General features: G+C 52.2%; 1 protein-coding gene across 2 annotated transcripts; it reads right to left on the reverse strand.

The window, feature by feature from the left end:
• Positions 1-2,910: 2,910 nt before the first annotated feature.
• Positions 2,911-22,694, reverse strand: ZNF653 (zinc finger protein 653). 2 transcript variants are annotated; one of them, XM_084781844.1, is made up of 9 exons: positions 21,472-22,694; positions 18,505-18,548; positions 15,482-15,697; positions 5,228-5,851; positions 4,925-5,102; positions 4,712-4,823; positions 3,860-3,974; positions 3,435-3,534; positions 2,911-3,335 (listed from the first exon to the last, which is right to left on the reverse strand). In XM_084781844.1, exons 1-9 carry the CDS (start codon positions 21,762-21,764, stop codon positions 3,158-3,160), a joined length of 1,860 nt encoding a protein of 619 aa, XP_084637970.1. In that variant the 5' UTR covers positions 21,765-22,694; the 3' UTR covers positions 2,911-3,157. The 2 variants fall into 2 exon arrangements, with proteins under 2 accessions (XP_084637970.1, XP_084637969.1); XM_084781843.1 differs by having other exon boundaries at positions 4,925-5,126.
• Between the last annotated feature and the right edge of the window lie 57 nt (positions 22,695-22,751).

A 22,751-nucleotide genomic window follows, 5' to 3' on the forward strand; every position in this document is an offset into this window, starting at 1 on the left:
CACAACCAGGAGGACAGAGAGCCAGACATGTCCCGCTAGATCCGAGGTGAATAGTGTTTGTCTCCACATGACCTCTGATGTTATTAGAAATAACACTAGGTGTGGTGAGCCAGGAGGAGCGTTGGTAGTTTGAGTCTAGCAGAGGCGACACAGGACTCAAAGGTGACCTGGGTTATATAGCCTGTTGTGTGCTATATAGGAGACACTGTCCTTTTTTTTTTTTAAATAAAAAGAAAAAGAAAGAAAGGAAAAGAGAGAGAAAAGGCACGGACAATGGCACATGTTTGTAAGGCCAGTTTGGGAAGACAGAAAATCATGGGCATCAGGAGTTCAAAGCCAGCCTGAGTTACATGAGACCCTTTCCCAAAAATAAAATAAAATAAAATAAAATACAACAAAAGGGTCTAGGAAGCAGTAGACATAGCTCAGCAGGAAAAGATTCCTGCCATGCAGGCCTGGAAATCTGAGGGTTTTTTTTTGTTTGTTTGTTTGTTTTGTTCTTGAGACAGGGTTCCCCTGTGTAGCCCTGGCTGTCCTCTCTTGATGGACCAGGGTGGCCCCCAACTCAGATATCCATCTGCCTTTCCCAGGTGCTGGGGTGAAAGACACGTGTCACCATGTTGGGTGGCAACCTGAATTTGATTCCTGGAACCGATGAAAAGGTTGAAGGAGAGAACCAGAGCCATAAAGCTGCCCTCTGACATCCACACACACCTGAGGTATACACACACACACACACACACACACACACACACTCACACACACACTCACACGCACATGCACACCCACATGCACACACACACAGTAGTAGTACTAGTAACAACAATAAATAATAAATACCTTTTTAAAATGGTCTGGGGATTGGCTCATTTACTAGCACACATAAAGCCCTGGGTTCCATCCCAAGCACCACAAAAAATTGGCATAGTGCTGCAAGGCTGTAACCCCAATGCTCAGAAAACTGAGGCAAAAGGGTCAGAAGTTCAAAATCATCCTCGGCGACATAGTGAATTCCAAGCCAGCCTGAGCTACATAGATCTTGTCTCAAAACAAACAACAAAATCAAACAAGAACAACAGAAGAAAGAAAGAAAGAAGAAGGAAGGAAAGGAAAAGTGGAAGTGAGGAGGTGATTAAGCAGTGGGGGTGGCCTTACTTTATCATCTATGGAAGGAAACTAGAGCTTGTGGGTTTTGAGTGCGCCACTCTAGAACTCAGAACGTGGGCGCTGGCATCTTTCCTGGCGGGGGGGGGGGAATTCCATGCTGCTCCGAAGCAGGTGAAGAGGGTTGTGCTAATGTTCTTTACGGTCTATCCCCACTGGAGTCATACAACCTGGGAGCCATAGATAGGTCTCCAAACTTGAGTAAGTGGGGCTTGGCAGTCCTACTGGCTAATGTCTGGCTTCCTGGGCGTGTGATTGGTTCTCCCGTGGAAGCACACGCCTATTTACGGAGATTGGAGCCACAACGCCTCCTTTAATATTTAGTGCATTTCCTGGGGCTGGAAGGGGACTCGCCCACGGCTTCAGCACCACAGACAGCGGTCTGACAAGGTGGGAAAGCGCTGCTGCCAACACTCAAGTCCTCCATCCAGAGCCGCAGTACCTAGCCTAACAACACCCCCTTTGTTTTAACTCTCTCTCTCTCTCTCTCTCTCTCTCTCTCTCTCTCCTCTCTCCCTCCCTCCCTCCCTCCCTCCCTCTCTCCACATGCGCGCACGCGCAGGGGGAACTTTTCGGGATTCAGGATTCCACCGTATGGCTCCCAGGAATCGAACTCAGGTTTCCACTCTTGGGGACAGATGCTTTTACCCATGAGCTGTCTTGGCATCCCTATTCTTATTCTTGGACGCCCCTTCAGAATCCAGTTTGTCAAGAGTGCGAATCAGCCTGATTTACCCAATGAAAAATGACTCTCGAGAGACCCAATTGCAAGAAGCCCTGCAGATTGAGCCAATGAGAGAGCACACGCCTAGAATGCTGCCACGCTGGAGAGGGCGGGCTAATCACAGTGACCCACGCAATAGGGGCGGTGGCAGAACGAGTTTCCGAGTGGCTCCTCTGGGGCTTGTGGGGCAACTCGGCTGCCTATGCGGGACCTCCTCCAAGAGATAGCTCACCCCCGCCTTGCCCCCACGTTCCCATTGACTAGGAGTCAGTGTCTGCCGCCAGGCTACTCCTGGGGCAAAGCCGCGGTCCCCATGGAAACTGCCTGGTCCTATTGAGCGAGTAAGAGAAGGAAGGGGCTCTCGGAGCTCTTAGACCAGCCCCGTAATCCTGCACCAGGCTGAAGTGGCCCAAATGGGAATTGAGTCTTGTTGCCACCCCATCGGGACCAATCTGCGCGTGGTGCGGCAGGGCTCCCAAGGGCACGTGCCAGAGCTCGTGGTTGTGCTCCCCTGGGTCACGTGGCAGCAACTACCCCGAGTAGACAAACGACTTGCGCACCACCTGGTGGTGGCACCTCCCTCTCCCTGCATGCCATGGGTCCAAGGCAGCCCTTATCCCATGGCGTGCTGTTCCAAGAACACAAGGAGCCGTTCTCCCATACAAGGATGGATTCTCTTTGTCATTCTGGCTAAAGAGCAAAAGCCACCTCCTCAGGGAAGGCCCCTCCCTTCCTAAGCCAACCCATCACTCCATTCTCTGCCCAGTGCAGATGTCTCATTTTGGGGTTTCCAAATGTTTGTTCAACAGCTTAGCTCCTCCCGCAGTTCTCTGGGCCAGGAATGAATATTCTGTGAAACATGGGAGGCACAAGCACCAGGATTCTGGTCCCTCACATCTCCCCTGGGGGAGCAGAGGCTAACAGGGGCAGCCATCCCAACCTAGCCTTGGTCAGGAAGGGAGCAGGTCAATTGGTCACAAAGAGGTGCCAGCCCCTATAATTATTCAGGCCTAGGGGAAGGGCATCTTTTTTTCACTTTAATCTCACTCTGCGCTCTTGACACAGTTCAGCAGTGCAGTCCCAGGTGCCAGCTCCTCGAGTGGGATATGATGGGGTAGGGCGGGGCACCTGCCCAGGGGAGAGTGGGGAATGCCTCCTTCCGGCCTGCGGTTGGGGCAGCCCCAGTGGGTGTCTTGGGCTCTGACAGGTCTGGACATAACGTCCAAGAGTACAAATAAATAGAGGCTGAGGTCCGTGGGCGTGGGCAGGTCAGGTGGGTTTGTGGTCCGGGTGGCTTTTGAGTGTGTGGAACTTGACGCTTTCCAGCTTCTCAAAGCGCTTTCCGCAGCGCTCGCACGTGAAGTTGTACTGCACCTCGGCTGTGTGCTTCTTCATGTGCCAATTGAGCGACGCTCGCTGCCGGCACTGGTACCCACAAATCTCGCACCTGTGTGGCGGGAGACGGGCTCAGAGCAGGTCACACTGCAAGCTGAGCCTCCCCTGCAGCCGGCCTAGGTCCCCTCCCTCCTGAGCGCCCGACACTCACTGCAGGGGTGTCTCCCCGGTGTGTGTTCGCCTGTGCACCTCCAGGTGGTTCTTCCTCTTGAAAGACTTGCCGCAGGTCTCACAGGTGAACTCTCGGACGCCTGCAGGTGGCAGCAGCCTCAGGACACTGCCCAGTAGAGGTGACTACGAGGAGACAGCTACCCTACCTCCTCTCCCACCTCCCTAAGAGCTAATGTCTGCTGCAGTGACATTAAGTAAGAAGAGGGCCAGGTTCCTGACACCAGGTGTCAATTGCCAAGCTGAGACAGCCTCCCATACGACCCGTGTTGGGGCTTGGGACAACTGCACAAGAAAACCAGCACCTGGGACACATATGAATGTGGGTACTGCACAGACCTCCTGGACCCTGGAATTTACACATGTGCACTACACCTGGCCTATGGGTCCCAGCTGGCAGAGCCTGACCTGAATGGATGATCATGTGACGTCGCAGGTGGTTGGATAAATAAAACTTCTTGCCACAGCCAGGGTGGGGGCACACTTTGGTCTTCCCCTTTCGGTGCACGAGGTTGACGTGGTTCTAGGAGTGAGAGGAGGAGTGGGTACCATGGGCCCATGGGGAGGGGCTCTAAAAGTGGGGGAGACATACAGGGAGCCAGGGCAGAAGCCATAGTCAGCCTAGACTGGAAGGTAGAAGAGGCATCCTAGTGTGCAGCCTGGTCAAAGAAAAGCTTTACCAGTCCTGGCTCTGGGCTCGTTAACCTTGGGAGGCTCCTGCTGCTAGCCCAGTACACACGAGGACACCGAGCCTTGGGGAACAGTGGTTGGCCCATGCCTCCGAGGTGCTACACTGGCCCTGGGGTGGTGGGGACGACGATGACTTGATCCACTTTGTTGTTTTTTCATTCTTTAGACCATGAGAACAGCCTAAGTGCTTAATACATGCTCAGCCAGTCAAGAGGTTACAGGTGCTGCCTTGTGTGATGAGATGAGGGAAGCCCATTCTACCCCTAGGGTATACCATCCACACTACAGAAGGCAAACTACAGGAAGAGGTCTCCCTGTAGAAGGATCTGGGGCTCCCATGCATGGATAGTCCCTGGGACTAGGGTAGTCTTCCTATGGAAGACCAAGAGGGTGGACTGGGAAGTGATGGTCAGACCAGACAGCTATGCCTGGTGTCTGCAGAGAGGCCAGCTGGGATGAACTGGGCTCATGGAGGCAGGCCCTGCACCACTATACCTAAAACTCTCCAAGCAGCCACGTGGCCCAGGCCATCTGGACCCAGCACCAGCCCTGCCTGGGGAGTAGCCTCACCTGGAAACTGCTGAGAGCCACATACACCTGGCTGCAGCCCTCGTAGGGACAGTGAAACATCTCCAGCAGGCCATCAGCGTCCATCACCCGTGACCGCTTGCTCCGCCGTCTCCTGGAGAGAAGGGGCCTGTGGCGTCAGGGCGCGTGCACAGCGGGCTCTACGCCTGCAGCTGTTCTTTGCCCTCAGTCCCACCCACACATCCTCGCACCCACTTCTCGGGCTCCTTAGGAATCTCATAGATAATGGCTGACATGTCACTGCCGTCCAGTTCCTCTCCATCCACCTCTGCTTCTGCTTCTGTGTTCTCGGGCATGGCAGCTGCCAGCTCTGTCAGCTGTGGGGCCACTGCGTCCTCTTTCTCCTCCTTGAGCATATACAGGTCCTCCTTCTCTACGGGGCAACATGGGGTGGTGTCTGTGGGGATAAGGCTGTCAAGAAGCTCACTTCGAGAGCCACTCCTTCCCCTCTGCCACCCCTCCCAACCCCTGCCATAGGCCACAGTGGCACCCCCAGACCTTTCTTCGTCTCGATGCTGGCTATAGAGGTGGTGTCCATGGTGCTGTGCTGGGTGCCCTCGGGCTCCGTCTGTGTATAGGCTGCCACGCCCTCCATCATGGCACAGGATACTTCCTCACCCAGGCCGCTGCTAGGAGTGCCACTGCCAGCAGCCACATTGAGGTGGATGCCCTCGGCTGTGAGAGTGTCATAGCCAGGACCAGCAATGATGATCACCTGGGAGCCAGGCACCATGCCTGACACTGGGCAGCTGGCCACCACCTCACCCAGTGCCTCCTGGGGCATGTTCTCAAAGAGGGTGCCAGGGCCAGTGCCCACTTGCATGGGCACAGGCACACACACCACCGTCTCCAGGGCCTCGGGCCCACTGCCTGCAGGGTTTTGGCACAGAGGGGTGCCCTGCTCGGCCAGGCTCTCCACGTGGTGGACATCAAAGGGGATATGAACTCCTTCCTGAGTGATAAGCCCACTGCTGCCTGTGGGGCTGGTGGGGGTGACAGCAGCAGCAGCAGCAGCAGCAGCAGCGGAGGCTTGGGCTGGCTGGGCCTCAGGCGGCTCCTCCGAGTCAGAGCTGGAGCTGGAGCTGGATGAGCCAGAGCTGCCAGCCACCAGGCCATCGCCCACTGCAGAGAGAAGGGAGGGGACGGTTACGAGCTGGGGAGGTGGCTCAGCCTGAAGGGTTTGTCTTTTAAGTACAAAGATCTGAGTTCCATTTCCAGAACTCATGTGAAACACCACGCATGGGAACTGGAAAGATGGCTCAGCAGTTAAGCGTATTACTACTCTTTGAGAGGACCAGAGTTCAGTTCCCAGCACCCACATGGTGCTCAGTCCAGTCTGTAACTCCAGTTGAAGGGGATCTGACATCCTCTCTGGCCTCCTCTAGTACTGCACATGTACATTTACATACATGCAGACTAAACACTCACACACATAAAATAAAAATAAGTCTTTCTATTTCTGTGTTGACCGGTGAGCTGGCTGCCTTGGTGGTTAAAAGCCTTTTCCAGGTAAGCCTGGCTACCTGAGTCAGGTTCCTGGAACCGACATGTGGTGATCTGAATGGTAAATGTTCCCATAGGCTCAGGCATTTGAACACTTGTCCCCGGTTAGTATCACTGTTTGGGGAAGTTTAGGTTGTAGAGCCTTGCTGAAGGAAGTGCACCACTAGGGGCAAGATTTGAGGTTTCTACCCCTCTGGAGCTCTAAGTCCGAACAAATTCTTTCTTCCATAAGTCTCTTTTGTGTCATGGTGTAAAAGTGACTAATAAGTCTGGCCATGGTGGCCCACACCTTTAATCCCAGCAGTCCCCAGACAGAGGCAGGTGATCTTGGAGTTTGAGCCTAGCCTGATCTATAGAGTATGGCCAGGACAGCCAAGACTAAACAGAGAAAGAGAAATCCTACCTCAAAAAAAGAAAAAAAAATACTACATAGGTGGAAAGAGACTGCTCTGTGGCATGCATGCCCTCGTACCCAATGCCCCCCCCCCCAACGAGCCACACACATGCTACATACTCACTCACTAATAGTATGTAAAACTATTCTAAAATGTCAGGCCAGGCTTAGTGGTGTGCATGTGTGAGCCCACCCCCCTCCCCCACTGATGAGGCAGGGACAGGAGGGTCCCTGGGCTCCTGAGCAGACAGCCTAGCCTATTGGTGCGCTCCAGGACATTGAGGAAGCTTGTCTCAAAGGAGGTAGATGACATTTATGAGGATGACACCCAAGGTTATCCATGGGCTTCTACCCCCACTCATGTAAAAACATATACACTGGGGTGAGGGGGTGGGGAGCTCTTGCTGGGATTTATGTGTCACCAGGAACAAGGTGCTGTGACTTTCAGAGCCAAAGCCAGTGGTGCCTTCTGGGTTCCTGTTCCTGACATGGCTGGCTGTACTCAATCACCATGGTCTCTCTTTGCTAGGCCCTCAGTGCTTCTCCCTGGCCTGAAATTCATATGTAGACCAGGGTGTTCTTGAACTCAGAGATCCACCTGCCTCTGCCTCCCAAGAGCTGGGATCAAAAGCGGCCAGTATCAGTGCTGACTCCATGCTGGTTAGATTCATGTTAAGTGTGGTCACTTCACTTAAAATACCTGGAGTAAGCAAGCTTCTAGGGCTCTGTCACAGGACTCTCCACCTGTGATGCCTGTGCAAAGTCCTGGAGCACTGTCCGTCTGTGTCTGTCTGTCTGTCTGTCTGTGTAAGTGTCAGTTGGGGATTCCCATGCTGCTGCTCCCAGGTGCGTGACTTGCTGGGAAGACTCCTGAGGCTAGAAAGCTCTCCCTCAGTTAACCACTCTCACAGCTTTACTTTGAGGTGCAACTCATCAGTGGTCGGAAGAGGGTAACACAAGTCACGCGCCTAGGTCTTCCTGTACCTCTTGGAGAGCACCTCCATCTCAGCACTATCAAGTATCTGTACCTCCAGAGCAATCTGCTCACTGCTCCAGAGCCTGGTGTGCAGAGGCCAGAGGTGGACATCTGTCTTCCTCAGTCTTGCTCCCTTATTATTTTTATTTCTCAAATTTATTTACTTGCAGGTAGGGGACACCATGGTGTGCATGTGTGGAGGTCAGAGGACGGCTTGCAGGAGTGGGCTCTTTCCCTTCAGTATGTAGGCTCTGAGGACAGAACTCAGGCATCTGACCTGGCAACAAGCACCTCTGAGCACTCAGCTTTCCTGTGGGTGCTGGACACCCAAACTCCTGTCCTCATGCTTGTACAGCAAGCTCTTCACTGACTGAGCGTCTCCCCAGGCTCAGAAGATCTTTCAGGAGCAAATGCTGGGCTCCTCCCGCAGGGTAGGTGTTGGGTTACTATCCCCTCTGACGCTGTGTTTGGCCTTTTAGATGACAAGCCCCACCCAGCAGCTCTGTATGCTGACCTAGCTCAGGTAAGGAGCAGAGAAGCAAGGGTAGGTATTCCAAAGAGCTCCTTGTTCCGGTGGCTTCATAGGAGTACACAGCCCACAGCTACTGGGGCTGTAGAGACGACCCGGCTGAGGGTGAAAGCGCACTTGTGCTCCCCCAGAGGACCCACATTCCATCCCAAGGAGCCACAACCACCTCTAACTGCAGCACTGGATGTGTACACACACACTGATAAGGTAAAAGTAAACTGAGAAGATTCTAACTACTCATTGAGAGGCTGTTTACAAAAGAATGTAACCACCCCTACACTCGAGAAATTCTAAAGATTGTTCAGAGGAGATTGGTTCTAGAACTCCAAGCTGATATCAAAATACTCATAAGATCAAATCCCTTATTTAAATGCAGTATTTGTGGACTGGAGAGATGACTCAGTGGTTAAGAGCACTGGCTACTCTTGCAGAAGACAGAGTGCACTTCACAGTACCCACATGGCAGCTCACAATTGCCTATAACTTCAGTCCCAGGGGATCTGAGACATTCTTCTGGCCTCTACAGGTACTGGACACCCATGTGGTGCACATACGTATGCCCACAAACACTCATATACTCTTTTGGGGACGATGAGTGCAAGGTTTTTCCTAGGTAGCCGCAGCTGTCACTCTGTAGACCAGGTTGGCCTTGAACTTGCAGAGATCTACCTGCATCTGCTCTCCAAGTACAGGGACCAAAGGTGTGCGTGACCACACCCAACCGACATAGTTTTTAAAAATGTAGTATCTGCAGGCTGTAGCTGCAGCTCAGTTGGCGGAGCACTTGCCTAGCACACACAAAGCGCTGGGTTCTATCCCCAGCACTGCATAAACACGTGATGCTGCAGCTCCACCACTGGGGTGGTGGGGCTAGAGGATCAGAAGTTCAAGGTCATCCTTGGCTGTATATTGAGCCAAGGCCAGCCTGGGGTACATGAGAACCTGGAAAGAAAGAGAAAGAAAGAAAGAAAGAAAGAAAGAAAGAAAGAAAGAAAGAAAGAAAAGCAAGCAAGCAGGGAAGCTGGGTGTTGTCCCACACACCTTTAATCCCAGCACTTGGGAAGGCAGAGGTAGGCAGATCACTGAGTTCAAGGCCAGCCTGGTCTACAGATCCAGTTCCAGGACAACCAAGGCTACACAGAGAAACCTGTTTCAAAAAAATAAAAAACCATGGGGCTGGAGAGATGGCTCGGCAGATAGAGCACTGGCTGCTCTTCTAGAGGTCCTGAGTTCAATACCCAGCAGCCACACAGTGGCTCACAACCATCTAGAATGAGATCTGATGTCTTTTTCTGGCAGGCAGGTGCACATGCAGTTAGAGTGCTCATACATAAAATAAATAAAATCTTCTTTTAAAGATGAAAGAATAGCCAGGTATGGTGGCAGAGGCAGGCAGATCACTGTGAGTTGGAGGCCAGCCTGGTCTACAAAGCAAGTCCAGGACAGCCAAAGCTACACAGAGAAACCCTGTCAACTAAAAAACGGGGGGAAAAAAAGCCTCCAGGTCTACAGTTCAGTTTGACCCCCAGGCCCCCCCACTCCCCCCTGTGAACCTCCATTAAGTTGCCCTCTGATGTGTACTGACATCCACAATGGTGTCATGGCACACACACTCCACCCAACAAATAACTGTATCGATGTAAGCCTTCATAGACCTCTATACACTCTTCCACTTGCCTTAAATCATTTATAATACCTGATATAACACAAACTACTCTTTCAATACTGTATTGTTTTGGAAGCAAACAAACAAAACAGAAGGAAGTTAGGACTAAGCATCTCAAGAACCCAGAAATTAAAAGGAAACAGGTGCATACGGCGATGTGTGAGGGTGACCGCCACAAGCTGACCTTTCTCTGAGCTTAGTCCTGAATGACTGACTTTGTGAGCAGACAGAAGCACTTCGGATGGAACCTGTAGCCACAGAGTGCTGCTGCATCTACCAGGTGTGTATGTGTGCATGTGTGTGCGTGTGTGTACATGTGTACAGACATGTGTGGACCAGAAACCAGTTTTGGGTTTCTCACTCTCTGCCTACCTTACTCGTTTATTTTTATTTCATTTTTTGGAATCCCCTGATTTTTGAGTTTCAGTTTGTAGCCCTGGCTGGCCCAGAACTTACTCTGTAGACAAGGCTGGCCTTGAACTCACAGAACTCTATCTCTGTCTCTCAAGTGCTGGAATTAAAGATGTGTGCACAATGCCTAGCTCCAATTTATGTTTGTAGATAAGAATCTCCCCTTCAGTACTGAGCTCACCCCTTTGCTTAGCCTACCTGGTCACTGAGCCCGGCGGGGGTGTGTGGTGTGGTATGTGTGTGTGTGTGTGTGTGTGTCTTGTCCCCATTTCCCCACTGCTGGCACTACAGGAGTGAGGCATGGTAGCTGGCCTTTTTGATGTATGTGCTGGGAATTGAACTCATGTTCTCATGCTTGCATAGCAAGCACTTTACCAACTTGGCCATCTCCTGAGCTCCTGAGCTCTATTTTTATGACACCATAGGCTACACCAGTGCTGGTAACTCTATGCGTTTACAAGGAGCTGGGCCTCCTAGGAGCCCCAAACTCTTGGTACCACACCCTCCGCCCCTGCCCGCCATCTCAGAACCACTCGCAACACTGGGACTTCCTCCACCAGATCCTCCCAACAGAGCCTGTGCCACTCACAGGTGGCCCTGCCTCACAGGGTGGCAGCTCTGTCCTTCCTGTGGCTCAAGCCAACGTCCTAGGGCTATCCTTGACTTTCTCTCTCACACCCACTTCCAATCTGTCGGCAAAACCTGTTGGGACTGCATCCAAAACCCATCCACCCACAGCCCAACTGTCTCTCCTCAATCTCTACAGATGCTGGTCACGGCCTCAGCATTCGTACAACAGAGGCAGCTTGCTCCTCTGCTCCTGAGAGCCCACTCATCACTTCCTACAACAGACAGGCCAGCCGCTCCCACACCCAGCCATTCCTCCTTCCACACACACCCTGCTGGGCTGCATCTCCCATGCCCTGCAACAGGTGGACAGCCCAGCACTGGTTCCAGCCAGTGTAGCAGCAGATGTGGTTTCCCTTGGGCCAAGCTCCACTTCCCTGGCCCCTGGCCCCACCATCCATCTAGGCAGGCCTAGGAGGGCAATAGAACCACAGGACGAAAAGATCCTGAGTCTCCAGGTACAAAGCAGCAAGTGGGTTGTGGGTGCTGAGTTCAGAGCATCAGCCAGTGGTAAGAACTGATGGAGCCAGTGGGATGCTTATCTCCAAACCTCTGAGGACCTGAGTTCCATCCAGGACAACCACATGGTACAACGAGAGAACTGGTTCCTACAAGTTGTCTTCTGACCTTGATATACATACTGTGACACGCTTACCCACATACCCACACTCAAACTCAAAAAAAATTTCAAAACATATAAAACTGCTGGGTGTCGTGGTACACTCAGCATTGGTGCACTTTGATTTCAGCACTCAGGAGGCACAGGTAGGCAAATCTTTCAGTTTGAGGCTAGCCTGGTCTACAGAGCTAATCCCAGGACAACCAGGGCCACACAGAGAATCCCTGTCTCCAAAAGCCAAAACACAAAAAATAAAAAAGTCCTAATATGTTCAAGGCCAGGTCGTCTTCCTGTAAGGATTCGGAAGGCACTCAGTGTAGCTCAGCAGCCCACACTACCTGTCTCCAATTGTCTCCCTGACTGTCTCTTCACTCCCTCTCTAGAGCTCTACTCCAGAGGCATTAGACAAGCTCTGGCCTCAGGGTCTTTGTACTTGCAATCCCACCTGCTACCCCTCTCTCAGGCATTGCTTGGAACTGCAGGCCGCTCACTGACTTTCGGGGAGGCGCCCTGATCACCTGTCTCAAACAGCCCCTGTCCCAGAGTATTTGATGCTGTGTTAATTATTTTGCTCACTGCCTGCTTCTGCTCTAGGACAGAAATGCCTAAAGGGGGCCAGAGAGATGGCTCAGCAGCTAAGAGCATGTCATGTACTAACTACTGCAGAGGTTCTCACTTCAGTCCCCACACCCTGCCAGGATGCTTCCCGCCTGCAACACTAGCTCCAGGGGATCCCATGCCTCTTGCCTCCTTGGGCACCTACACACACACACACACACACACACACACACACACACACACACACACGGCCCCCTGGCAAAGCATCCCTCCCACTCCCAGAAGGCCAACAGTAGGCCAACAGGCCCAACATCTCAATTAGGTATTTGCTACTGAACTCCACACACAACTGAAGGGATCGGGGCCATGAGTGGCTGGAACTTTGATTATGCCCATAATACAACTGGGCACGGCTGTCTGGGACCCTGGGCTCTATGGCTCCAGAGCCTGGGTTGGTACCTACTATAGTTGTTTGTATAGCCTGCCTTCACAGCACCATGATGGGCCACAGAATCACTGCTGCCAGTCTAACTAGCACTAGGGCTAATTATTAAGAAAACAGAGCTAGGCGTGATGGTGCACACCTTTAATTCCAGCACTCAGGAAGTGAGGCAGGGGAATCACTGTGAGTTCGAGGCCTACAAGTCGAGTCCAGGAAAGCCAAGGCTACACAGAGAAACCCTGTCTTGAAAATCCAAAAAAAGAGCTGGGCGGTGGCGGCGCACACCTTTAATCCCAGCACTCGGGAGGCAGAGGCAGGCGGATCACTGTGAGTTCAAGGCCAGCCTGGTCTACAAAGTTAGTCCAGGACAGGCAAGGATACACAGAGAAACCTTGTCTCGAAAAACCAAAAAAAAAAAAAAAAAAAAAGAAAGAAAGAAAGAAAGAAAAGAAAAAGAAAACAGACCGAAAGGGTAGATGAGGTAGATGGAGGTCTGGATTTTTGTTTTTGGCTTCTCAGTAGCCCTTGGGTCATGGCTATGGCTTGGCTAAGTGTTCACCAAAGTGGCCTGCATTTGAGGTCTAGTACCACCATAATAACTATAGCCTAATAATAAACATTTATTAGGCTATACTTTTACATTAACCACAACAGCAGGTGGTAGAGCTTTTAACAGGCAGGCTGAGGTCACAAGTGTGCCCTGAGGAAAATTGTGGGACCTCAGCTTGCTCTGGCTCGCTCTGGTGGAAGCTGTGTTGAGTGGCTCTTTTCTGTAGGCACTCCCACTATTGCTCACCCTGAGCATCAGGTTCTGACAGGGCCAGAGCCTCTGGAACCTAGATAAGGCTTTTCTCTTTCTAGGTGGATTGCTCTGGGCACTCTGACCCACACAGGCATGGAGATGCCATCCGGATTCAGGGACCACAGAGTGGTTGGGAAGAGGGACAGGCCTCCCTGCCACCCATAACATCAGGCCTGGGGGTGCCAATCTATGACCCCAGCTTCTCAAGAGCCTGAGGCAGAAAGACTGGTAGTTCAAGGCCTACTGGCATTATGAAGTGAATTCAAGGCCAGCATGGGCAACTTGGTGCCCATCCCCAGCTCCCAAAAAGCTCAAGGGGAGAATGCATGCCTAGCATGTGTCAGGGTCTGGGTTCTATGCCACAGCAACCAAGGAGAGGAGCATCTGTGTGCTTCTGGACTTTATTCAGGCTGACATGAGAGAGGTGGCAAGGCCACCCAGACAAGGGCCACGGTATGGAGAGGGGCTTGGGAAGAGCCTAGGACAGGAGCAGATCCACTTCCTTACTGCTGCCTGGGCAGACGTGGCTAATGGACCACAGGGCTCATTCCCAAAGCAGTGTTGGCTTGGGGTGACACCATCTCTGCCTAAGGTACTAGATAGACTAGTGCCAATCCTCCTGGGTTTCCTCAAGACAAATGACAGAGTAATGGGAGGAGTCAGATGGCCCAGGAAAGGGCCTCCAGCAGGGCACACTGAGGGAGGAGTGGCAGGCTGAGGGAATGCCTGCCCTCTGGAGACTGGCCAAGACCCAACGGGGTGGCCGTGGGTGTGGGGCCCACCAGGAGTACTTCTCACCCTAGCTTCCCTTCAGCCAGCTGGGATGCCACCTGCTTGGTGACGCCTGCCAGCACAGACTTAGCCCTGATGACTAGCTCCACCTTCAGGCCTGTCACAGCACTTGGCAGCTGGCCCTATAGGCCTTGTCAGTCATGCCAAGTCCTGAGGTAGCATGCAGCATCCTCACTGCCCACACCATGATGCACTTGGGCCTTCCCTAGAGTCCTTCTCTGCCTCAGTGGGCACCTAGCCCAGTGTGACTTGTGTGGGACAGAAGAGAGAGGTAGGGGATAAAACATGTGACAGATTCAGGGAACAGAGGGTGGTAGTAGGGGGACAGAGATGACAGTGGGAAACAGAAAATCAAGGACAGGAAAGAAACTTGAGTGTGGCCCAGGCCTGTAATTCTAGCTGCTTGGGATGCTGACACAGGAGGATTTTCAAGGTTCACCTGAGCTACAGAGCGTCCAAGGCCAGCCTGGGTGACTTAGTGAGACTACATCTCAGACTTAAAAGTAAAAAGAAGGTTGAAAGAGGCTGGAGGGATGGCTCAGAGGTTAAGAGCACTGATGGCTCTTCTAGAGAACCAGGGTTCAGCACCCACATGGTGGCTCACAACCATCTGTAACTCCAGCCCCAGGAGATACACCACCTCTGGCTCCAAAGGCACTGTGGTGCACAGACATACATGAGCAAAACAAGATACAGAATAAACAATGGAAAAAATGAAGGCTGGAAAGGGGTGTGGAGTTATGGATGTGTGGCTCAGTGGAAGAGCGCCTGCCTAGAATCTGTAGTGACGAGCGAAGGGCATGAACACGCTAGGAAGGCTTAGGCTTTGCATGCACACCTGCAATCCCAGTACTTGCTGGGCTAAGGTGGAAGAACTGTCCAGAACTCAAAGCCAGCCTGGGCTGTATCAAAAGACTTGACTTGAGGAAACAGAACAGGGCTGAGTGTGGTGGTGCATGCCTTAATCTCAGCTCTAAGGAGGCAGAAGAAGGCAGATCAGTGAGTTCAAAGCCAGCCTGGTCTAAATTAGCAAGTTCCAGGCCAGCCAGAGCTACATAGTGAGACCCTGTCCCAAAAGTAGATGAAAAAAAAAAAAAGCATAAAATCTTTACAACAAAAAGAAAACCAGTAACCCAGCTGAAGAGAACAAAGTGGGGTAAGAAGGGAAAGAGTTAGAAAGAGGGTGAGTGAGAGTGACAGAGCTGAAAGAACTGGAGGAAATTAGAAGGTTGTTAGCTTGCAGAAGGACAGAATTCTGCTCAGCTGGGCAGGGACTCAAAGGCTACAAGTCTGCGCTTAGGACAGTGCCACAGCCCTGGCTCATGCACTTGTGATGGCTCCCTGAGGCGGAGGGCGGCCCAGGGTGACCCCCCAGGAAGTGTGCAGAGGCCCCCATGCCTGCTGTCCCCTCGGCCCTTACCCCACAGACCCACCTTTGTCACTGTCAGGCTCTGAATCACTGAGGGGTTTGAGCGGGGAGTGCAGGTCCTGGAAGTAGCGGTGTCCAGCTTCACACTGCCACACGGCTGTTGTGTAAAGGCCGAAGGTGGGGTCAAGTTCAGCCAGGTGCGGCTCATACGGGCAGCGGTGTTTGTGGTCCTCATACCAGATCACCACATTCTTCAGGCAGTTCACATTGCGTCGCCGCCCTGTGGACACATGGCCCCAGGTGGCCGTGAGAACAGGTGCTCCACTCCCCCTAGGGCCCAAAAGTCCCACAGTTTGAGACGGCCTCTTGAATCTCACTGTCACTCTGCAGAAGAAGAAGAAACTGAGGCTTGGAGAGATGGCACAACCTAGAGAAAACTAGGACGCGGGAGACAGCCAGGACTGTCCTTGGCTGAGCAAGTCAGACAGATAATGGAGACTGGCACAGGCCACAAGAATTGTTAATTGTTTCCTTTCTTTTCCTTTTTTTTTTTTCTTTTAAATAGGGCCTTATTATGTAGTCCGCCTGCTTCTGTCTATCCAGAGCTGGGATTAAAGGTGTGTGCCACTGCTCAGCTTTTAGCTGTTTCTTTTGAGATTAAAGACATGTGCTACCACATCCGGCTGTTTCTTCCTTTTCTAGTTTTTTCTCAAGGCAGGATTTCTCTGTGTAGTCCTGGCTGTCCTGGACTCACTTTGTAGACTAGGCTGGCCTCGAAATCACAGAGATCCACCTGCCTCTGCCTCCCCAAGGGCTGGGATTCCATGCCCAGCTCCAGCTGTTTCTTTTCCTTTTTAAGATTTATTTATTTATTATTATACAGTGTTTTTCCTGCATGTACACCTATATACCAGAAAAGGGCACCAGATCTCATTATAGATGGTTGTGAGCTACCATGTGGCTGCTGGGATCTGAATTCAGGACCTTTAGAAGGGCAGACAGTGCTCTGAGCCATCTCTCCAGCCCTCCAGCTGTTTCTTAATAAAAATCTTCATCCTGCAGCCAGCATCTTGAATAGCAGCACTCTGGAAGCAGAGGCAGGCAGATGTTGAGTTTGAGGCCAGCTACAGACTAGTTCCAGGGCAGCCAGGGCTACGGAGAGAAACCTGTTTCAAAAACAACAAAACAACACTCCCCAACCAAACCAAACTCTTCATCCCACACGGTCCCCGGAAGTTTCCTTGCTACCTTCATGCAGCCATCTACAGCCACAAGGGGGCACTAGGGGAGCAGGACATGTCGTCGCTCAGCTCAAAATCCACTGGCTACCACCTCAAAGGGTGAGGAGCAAGTGCTGCGGTGGGTAGCAAGGCCATGTACTGCCAGGTCCCATGCCATCCTTTCCGGGTCTGTCTTCTCTTCACTGTCTCTAGCCACATGGCCTCCTAGCTGCCCTTCAGATGAGCTGGGTATGGCTCATGGGTATGGCTGTGCCCTGTTGCTCCAGGTAACAGCCTTGCTCAATGCCTTCATCCAGGAATCTCCCCACATGCACTCTCCTCTCAGAAGCCACTCCTTCCAGAGTCGGTCTAGCCAACTTTGGTTTGTTTATAATAGCACTAAGAGGCTGCCTGTGGCCATCTATTAAGGGGCCTATTGTCTGTCTTCCCCAGTAGAGTGCCAGTCCCACTCCGATTGCAGAGACAGCAATCAGTTTTGCTTCCTTGGGACTGGCTAAGGCAAGAGCTCCCAGACATGGTGAGGGTGCTGGAGGGTGGGCACTACAGAGCCAGACTGGCTGCATTCAGGTCTTGGCTTTGCCACAATCTGGCTGAGCAGCTCTAAGTAAGTGACCAGGGGAAAGCCAGGATTCCACCGCTGGGGACTGCAGGAGGCAGGAGGAAGCAGAGAGGCCATGAGGGAATTAAGAAGGCTGGGGCCACCTGTAGGGCTGGAAGGGAGAGGGGGCCAAAAGAGGCATTTGGGCTGTAGGAGAATACCCAGGGTCTCCGTCCTAGTGAGGAGCACGGCAGTGGCATGGACTTCCTTCCACAGCTGGCCCATTTCCAGTCTGGCACTCCCTAACCCTTCAGGGAGGAAGAGGAAAGATAATGGCTCACTCCTGTGCCAAAGCTGGGGATGGGAATGGCGGGGCATGCCTATAATCCCGAGACAGGCAAGTTGGGAGTTTTGAGGCCAGCCTGCTTTATAGAGCAAAGCTGGCCAGGAAGAACAGGCTGCCAGGATGGTTCAGTGAGTCACGGTGCTTGCTACCAAGCCTGGCTCACCCAGTTAGATGCTCAGAACCTATGTGGTAGAAAGCAAGAATTGCCAGGCACGGTGGCGCACATCTTTAATCCTAATACTTGGGAGGCAGAGGCAGGAGGATCTCTGTGACTTTGGGATCAGCCTGGTCTACAAAGCGAGTCTAGGACAGCCAAGGCTACAGAGGGACAGCCAAGGCTACAGAGAGAAACCCTATCTCCAAAAACCAAAAAAGAAAGAAAAAAAAAAAGAACCAACTTCCACAAACTGTTCTGATTCCAACACTAGTGATGCCTGTATACACACAAATAAAAGGATAAATACATGTGAAAACAATGTTTACATTGGGAGCTGGGGATATAGCTTAGGTGTAAAGTGCCTACTTAGTACACACAAAGCCCTAGGTTCCATCACTAGCCCCACATGAACTGTACTGGTGGCACTCTGTCAGCCTAGCATTGTGGGAGATATGCCGGCCTCTGCTACAGAGTGAGTCTGAGGCTTACTTGAGCTACATGAGACCTTTGCATCAAAAGAGGCAGGGCAAGGCTCACTGCCACTAGGTGGTTCTCTCCGGACCACAGTGCTGGGGGGAGGGGGGGCATGCCGCGACCCGAAGGCATCGAGGTCATGCTGGATGGGGCCTGTTTAGTGACAACCCACCTGGTACTTGACGTGCTCTGCCTCAGGCAGGCAAGGTAGGGACCACCTCTTCTCCCTTCCCATAGTGCAGCAGAGGGACAGGGACGCTGGATGACTGGCCATGTCTGGGCTATGCTCTGCAGGTGCTCCCACCCCTCCCCAGGCTGTGGCTCCACTTACTTTTCTTCCGCTTTGGCTTTTTGGGGACTTGCTCCCAAGGCTTCCTGCAACACAGAGAGGTGGTGAGGGTGAATGAGGGGCCAAGCCGGCCCGAATCCTGACCTGGTAGAAAACCACAGCAGTTCATCAACTCTGGGACGGCGTTTGAACTGCAGTTGTCCTGGTCCCTTCCCAGCAGTCCCAGGCATGGGGGACTGCCATGAATGGAGGTTTCTTACCACTACTAGAGAAGGCCCCAGGCAGATGGGGTTGGGAGGGTGGGAAGAAGGCTAAGAGGGCATCGTGATTTCTACCCCGTGGAACACACACCCTGTGTGGAGCCAGCCTCTGTATCCACAGATTCCACCAACCACCAATTGAAAATGTTAGTCAGGGGTGGTGGTGATGCCTGCCTCCCCCAGCACTCAGAAGGCAGAGGTGGGAGGATCAGGAATTGAGGACAGTTGAATTACATGAAGAAGTCAAGGCTAACTTAGCTTATATAGGGAAACCCTACTTCAAAAAGCAAAATAAAGGAAAACTATTATCACCACAAAGCCCAGGGCTCCGTTCCCTGAACACCACAGACCCGAGGTGGTAACTTGTGACTATGACTCCAACACTCAAGAGGTAAAGGCAGGGCAGGGAGATTATTGCGACCTCCTCCTTCCTGGCCTGCCACTGCCTACCCTCATTCCTCCTGCTTCAATGTATGAGTTTGATTCTTACAAAGAATTTGTGTTATGCTTATTTACTTACTGGGATAAGGAATATGGCACAGTAACTTGGAGGAATCAGCTTTCTCTTTCTACCGTATATGTCCTGGGGGTCATTTAAGGTCATCGGGCCTGGGAGTGCTGGGATTATAATCATGCAATGAATCTAGAGCTTCATGTATGACAGGCAAGCTGCTGATGGAGCCATATGCCTGACTAGTGCGTGTGCGCGGGTGTGTTCATGTATTAGGCACTTCACCACTGAGTTATGCCCCTGGCTCCTAGCTGGTTACTGCCCCTCAGCATCAAAGTGGTTTTATTTTTGTTTTTTCTTTTTCTTCTCAGATAGGATCTCTCTATAGCCCTGGCTATCTTTGGAACTCAATATGTAGACCAGGCTGGCCTCAAACTCAAGACAGCTCTATCTGCGTCTGCTTCCAAGGAGCTTGGAACTAAAGCCTGCACCACTATGCCTGGATAACTTTTTAAAAATGATTTTACTCTCTCATGTGCATACGTTTTTGTTTGCAATTATGTCTCTGCAGCAGGTCTGCGCCGAGTACCCAGACTGGATGGCAGACAGGGCACTGTATCCCTTGGAACTGCGGTTCTGGATGGTTGTGAACCACAATTCCTGTGTTTGGAACCAGACCCAGGTCCTCTGAAAGAGCAACACATGCTCTTAACACTGAGCCATCGTCTTCAGCCCCAGCATCAACTCTTAAAGAATCATTCAGGTGATGAGAACAAACGAGAGCGAACAGGCTACACTGTGACTCCTCATCCTTTCTAAGCTGTGTTCTTGTTTTGTGTTTTATTCGGGACCAGGTATCATTATGTAGCCCTGGCTGGCTGGAACTGTCTGTGCAGACCGGAGAGAGATAACATTGAACAAGGTGTCACAGCACGCAGCAGCAGCTGACTGGAGAACCTGCAGCTTCCACTGGAGTTCCAGGTGGAGGTTTCTCTTTCCCTCTGTGGCTATCCCTGCATTATGGGCTCCCTCTGTTGGAAATGTGCCACCTTCTTGCTGTTCTTAAGGGCACAGGGCTTTTGCTCATGGGCGGTTCTACTGTTCTCTTCTCTTCCCATCAGAGTTAGATGACCCAACCTTACCTAAGACAAAGGGTAGTGGAGGACACTGAGACAAACATGGGTCTCAAATGAGGAGGGACAGCCATCCATCCAGAGCCAGCTTCTCAGTGCGGGCAAGCAGCACATGGCATATGCGGACAACTACAGTGTGATGAGTCATTTATGGTCTGAGTTTGATCCCTATAAGACACATGGTGGGAGAGGACCAGCTCTGCAAAATGATCCTCCCACCTCTACATGTGAGCCTACATATATCACACACATACACATACAAACACACCATAGCAAATTCTTAAAAGAGCCCTCATGCCAAGCCCGGCGCATGCCATTAGTCCCAGCACTCTGGATGCAGAGACAGGCGGATTCCTGACTTCAAGGCCAGCCTGATGCACAGATCGAGTTCTGGGACAGCTAGGGTTATGTAGAAAAACCATGTTTCAGCAAACAAACAAATAAAAATACTCTTATCCAGACACCCAGGCTATGCTGCATAGTCACTCCTCAGGCCTCTTGCTTCCTGGGGAGCAACTCAGCCCAGGGAAGGTCAGGTTAAAAAAAAAAAAGTTAACTGACCTAACTGAGCACCAGCGTACTGTGCAAAGTCTTCACCTGTTGTCTTTGTACGGAGACGTGACAAGGGTACTGAAACAGGTGGCTGAGCAGATGGCTCGGTCCTTAAGACTGTTTTCTGAACTTGCAGTGGGCCAGGGTCTGATTTCCAGCACAACCATCTATAACTAGAGTTCCAGCGGATCCGACGCCCTCCTCTGACCTCTGACCTCTGCAGACAGCAGGCATGCACATAGTACACATACATACATGCAGGCAAGGCACTCATACACAGAAAACCAGTCTTTGGAGCACCTGTGAGACCCCCCCCCCCCAATAGAGGCCAGTGGGGGCGGATCGACCTCCCCGTCCCGCCCCGAGACGGGCCAGTCAGAGCTCCTGGAGGCGGGCAGAGGGGTGCGGCAAAGCTTGCACTGGGTAGCCAGCGGGCCGGAGGCGGCGCGTTTGAAGGGTCTGGCTGCTTAAATGCTTGAGTTCTAAGCCGGCTTGGAGGACAGGGGGCGGGGCCTCGTGGGCGGGGCGGGACGTGCAGGGGGCGGGGCCCCGAGCTCTTCTCACCCCTCCCTCCTTTCCTCCCTCCTCCCTTCCCGGCCCCGCGCCCCCTCACCCGTGGCGGCCGCTTCGCTGGCCACGCTCCAGCGAAATGAGGTAGGCGGCGAGTTTGGCGTCGCTCCAGCCGCTCCGGCGTCTCAGGTCCACCCAGGGGCCGTGCGCCTCGCCCAGGTACACGCGCCGTACGTCGTACTTCTTCCGGGATTCGAGCCGCCTCCGGGCCCGGTCTGATTCTGTGAGCCGCGGCCGGCCCCGCGCCTTTCTGCCTGCCGCGCCCTCCTCTGCCGCCGCCTCCCCGCCTGCGCCCGCCTCTGCCTCCGCCCCGGGCTCTGGAGCCCGCTCCGCCATCCCCCCCACCCTGGTTACCGGCCTCCCCCGTTGTTAGGAGCCCCGACCGGAAGTGGCGTGCCTAGTCTGCGCCGCCGGGAGATTTCTCACAGTCTTCAGTGCCCGCGGCGCCAAACCAGGACAGCTAGCCAAAACTGCGCATGCGCATAATCCGTCTTGGCCCATGGAGGTGCACCCCAATTGTAACCAGTTACTTGGGAAATATAGGCAGCAAGATCCTGGTACTTAGGTTACCCTCAGCTGTCTCTTGAATTCTAGAGCAGTATGGCTTAAGATTTTTCTCGAAGAGGCTGGAGAAATGGCTCAGCTGTGAAGGGTTCTGATTGGTCTTCCAGAGGACACGAGTTCAAATTCCAGCACCCACATAACAGTTTAGAACTGTCAGTTAACGCAAAGATATTACACTCTCACATAGACATACATGTAGGCAAAACACCAATGCACATAAAATAAAGGTAAGTAAATTTTTAAAAAGATTAAAAAGGGGCTGGAGAGATGGCTCAGCCGTTAAGAGCACCGACTTCTTCCAGAGGTCCTGAGTTCAATTCCCAGCAATCACATGGTGGTTTACAACCACCTATAATGTGATCTCATGCCCTCCTCTGGCCAGCAGATGTACATGCAGGCAGTGCACTGTATACATAATAATAAATAAATCTTTAAAAAAAAAAAAAGCCAGCAAGATGGCTCTGCAGGTAAAGGCCATGCTGCCATACCTGACAATCTGAATTCCATTTGTGGGATTCACGGAGTCAAAAAGCCAGAACTGACTCCAGCAGGTGGTCTTCTGATCTCCACACCACAAAGTACATAGACAGATTTTTGGTTTTTTGAGACAGGGCTTCTCTGTGTAGCCTTAGCTGTCCTGGACTCACAGAAATCCGCCTGCCTCTGACTCCTAGAGTGCTGGGATTACATGCACCACTGGCACCTGGCTCATAAACAGAATTTTTAAAAAGATAAATTTTAAAAAGGAGGGTCCCAAGA

The sequence above is a fragment of the Acomys minous genome (assembly GCF_964271855.1).
Source record: "Acomys minous genome assembly, chromosome: 5".
Lineage (NCBI taxonomy): Eukaryota > Metazoa > Chordata > Mammalia > Rodentia > Muridae > Acomys > Acomys minous.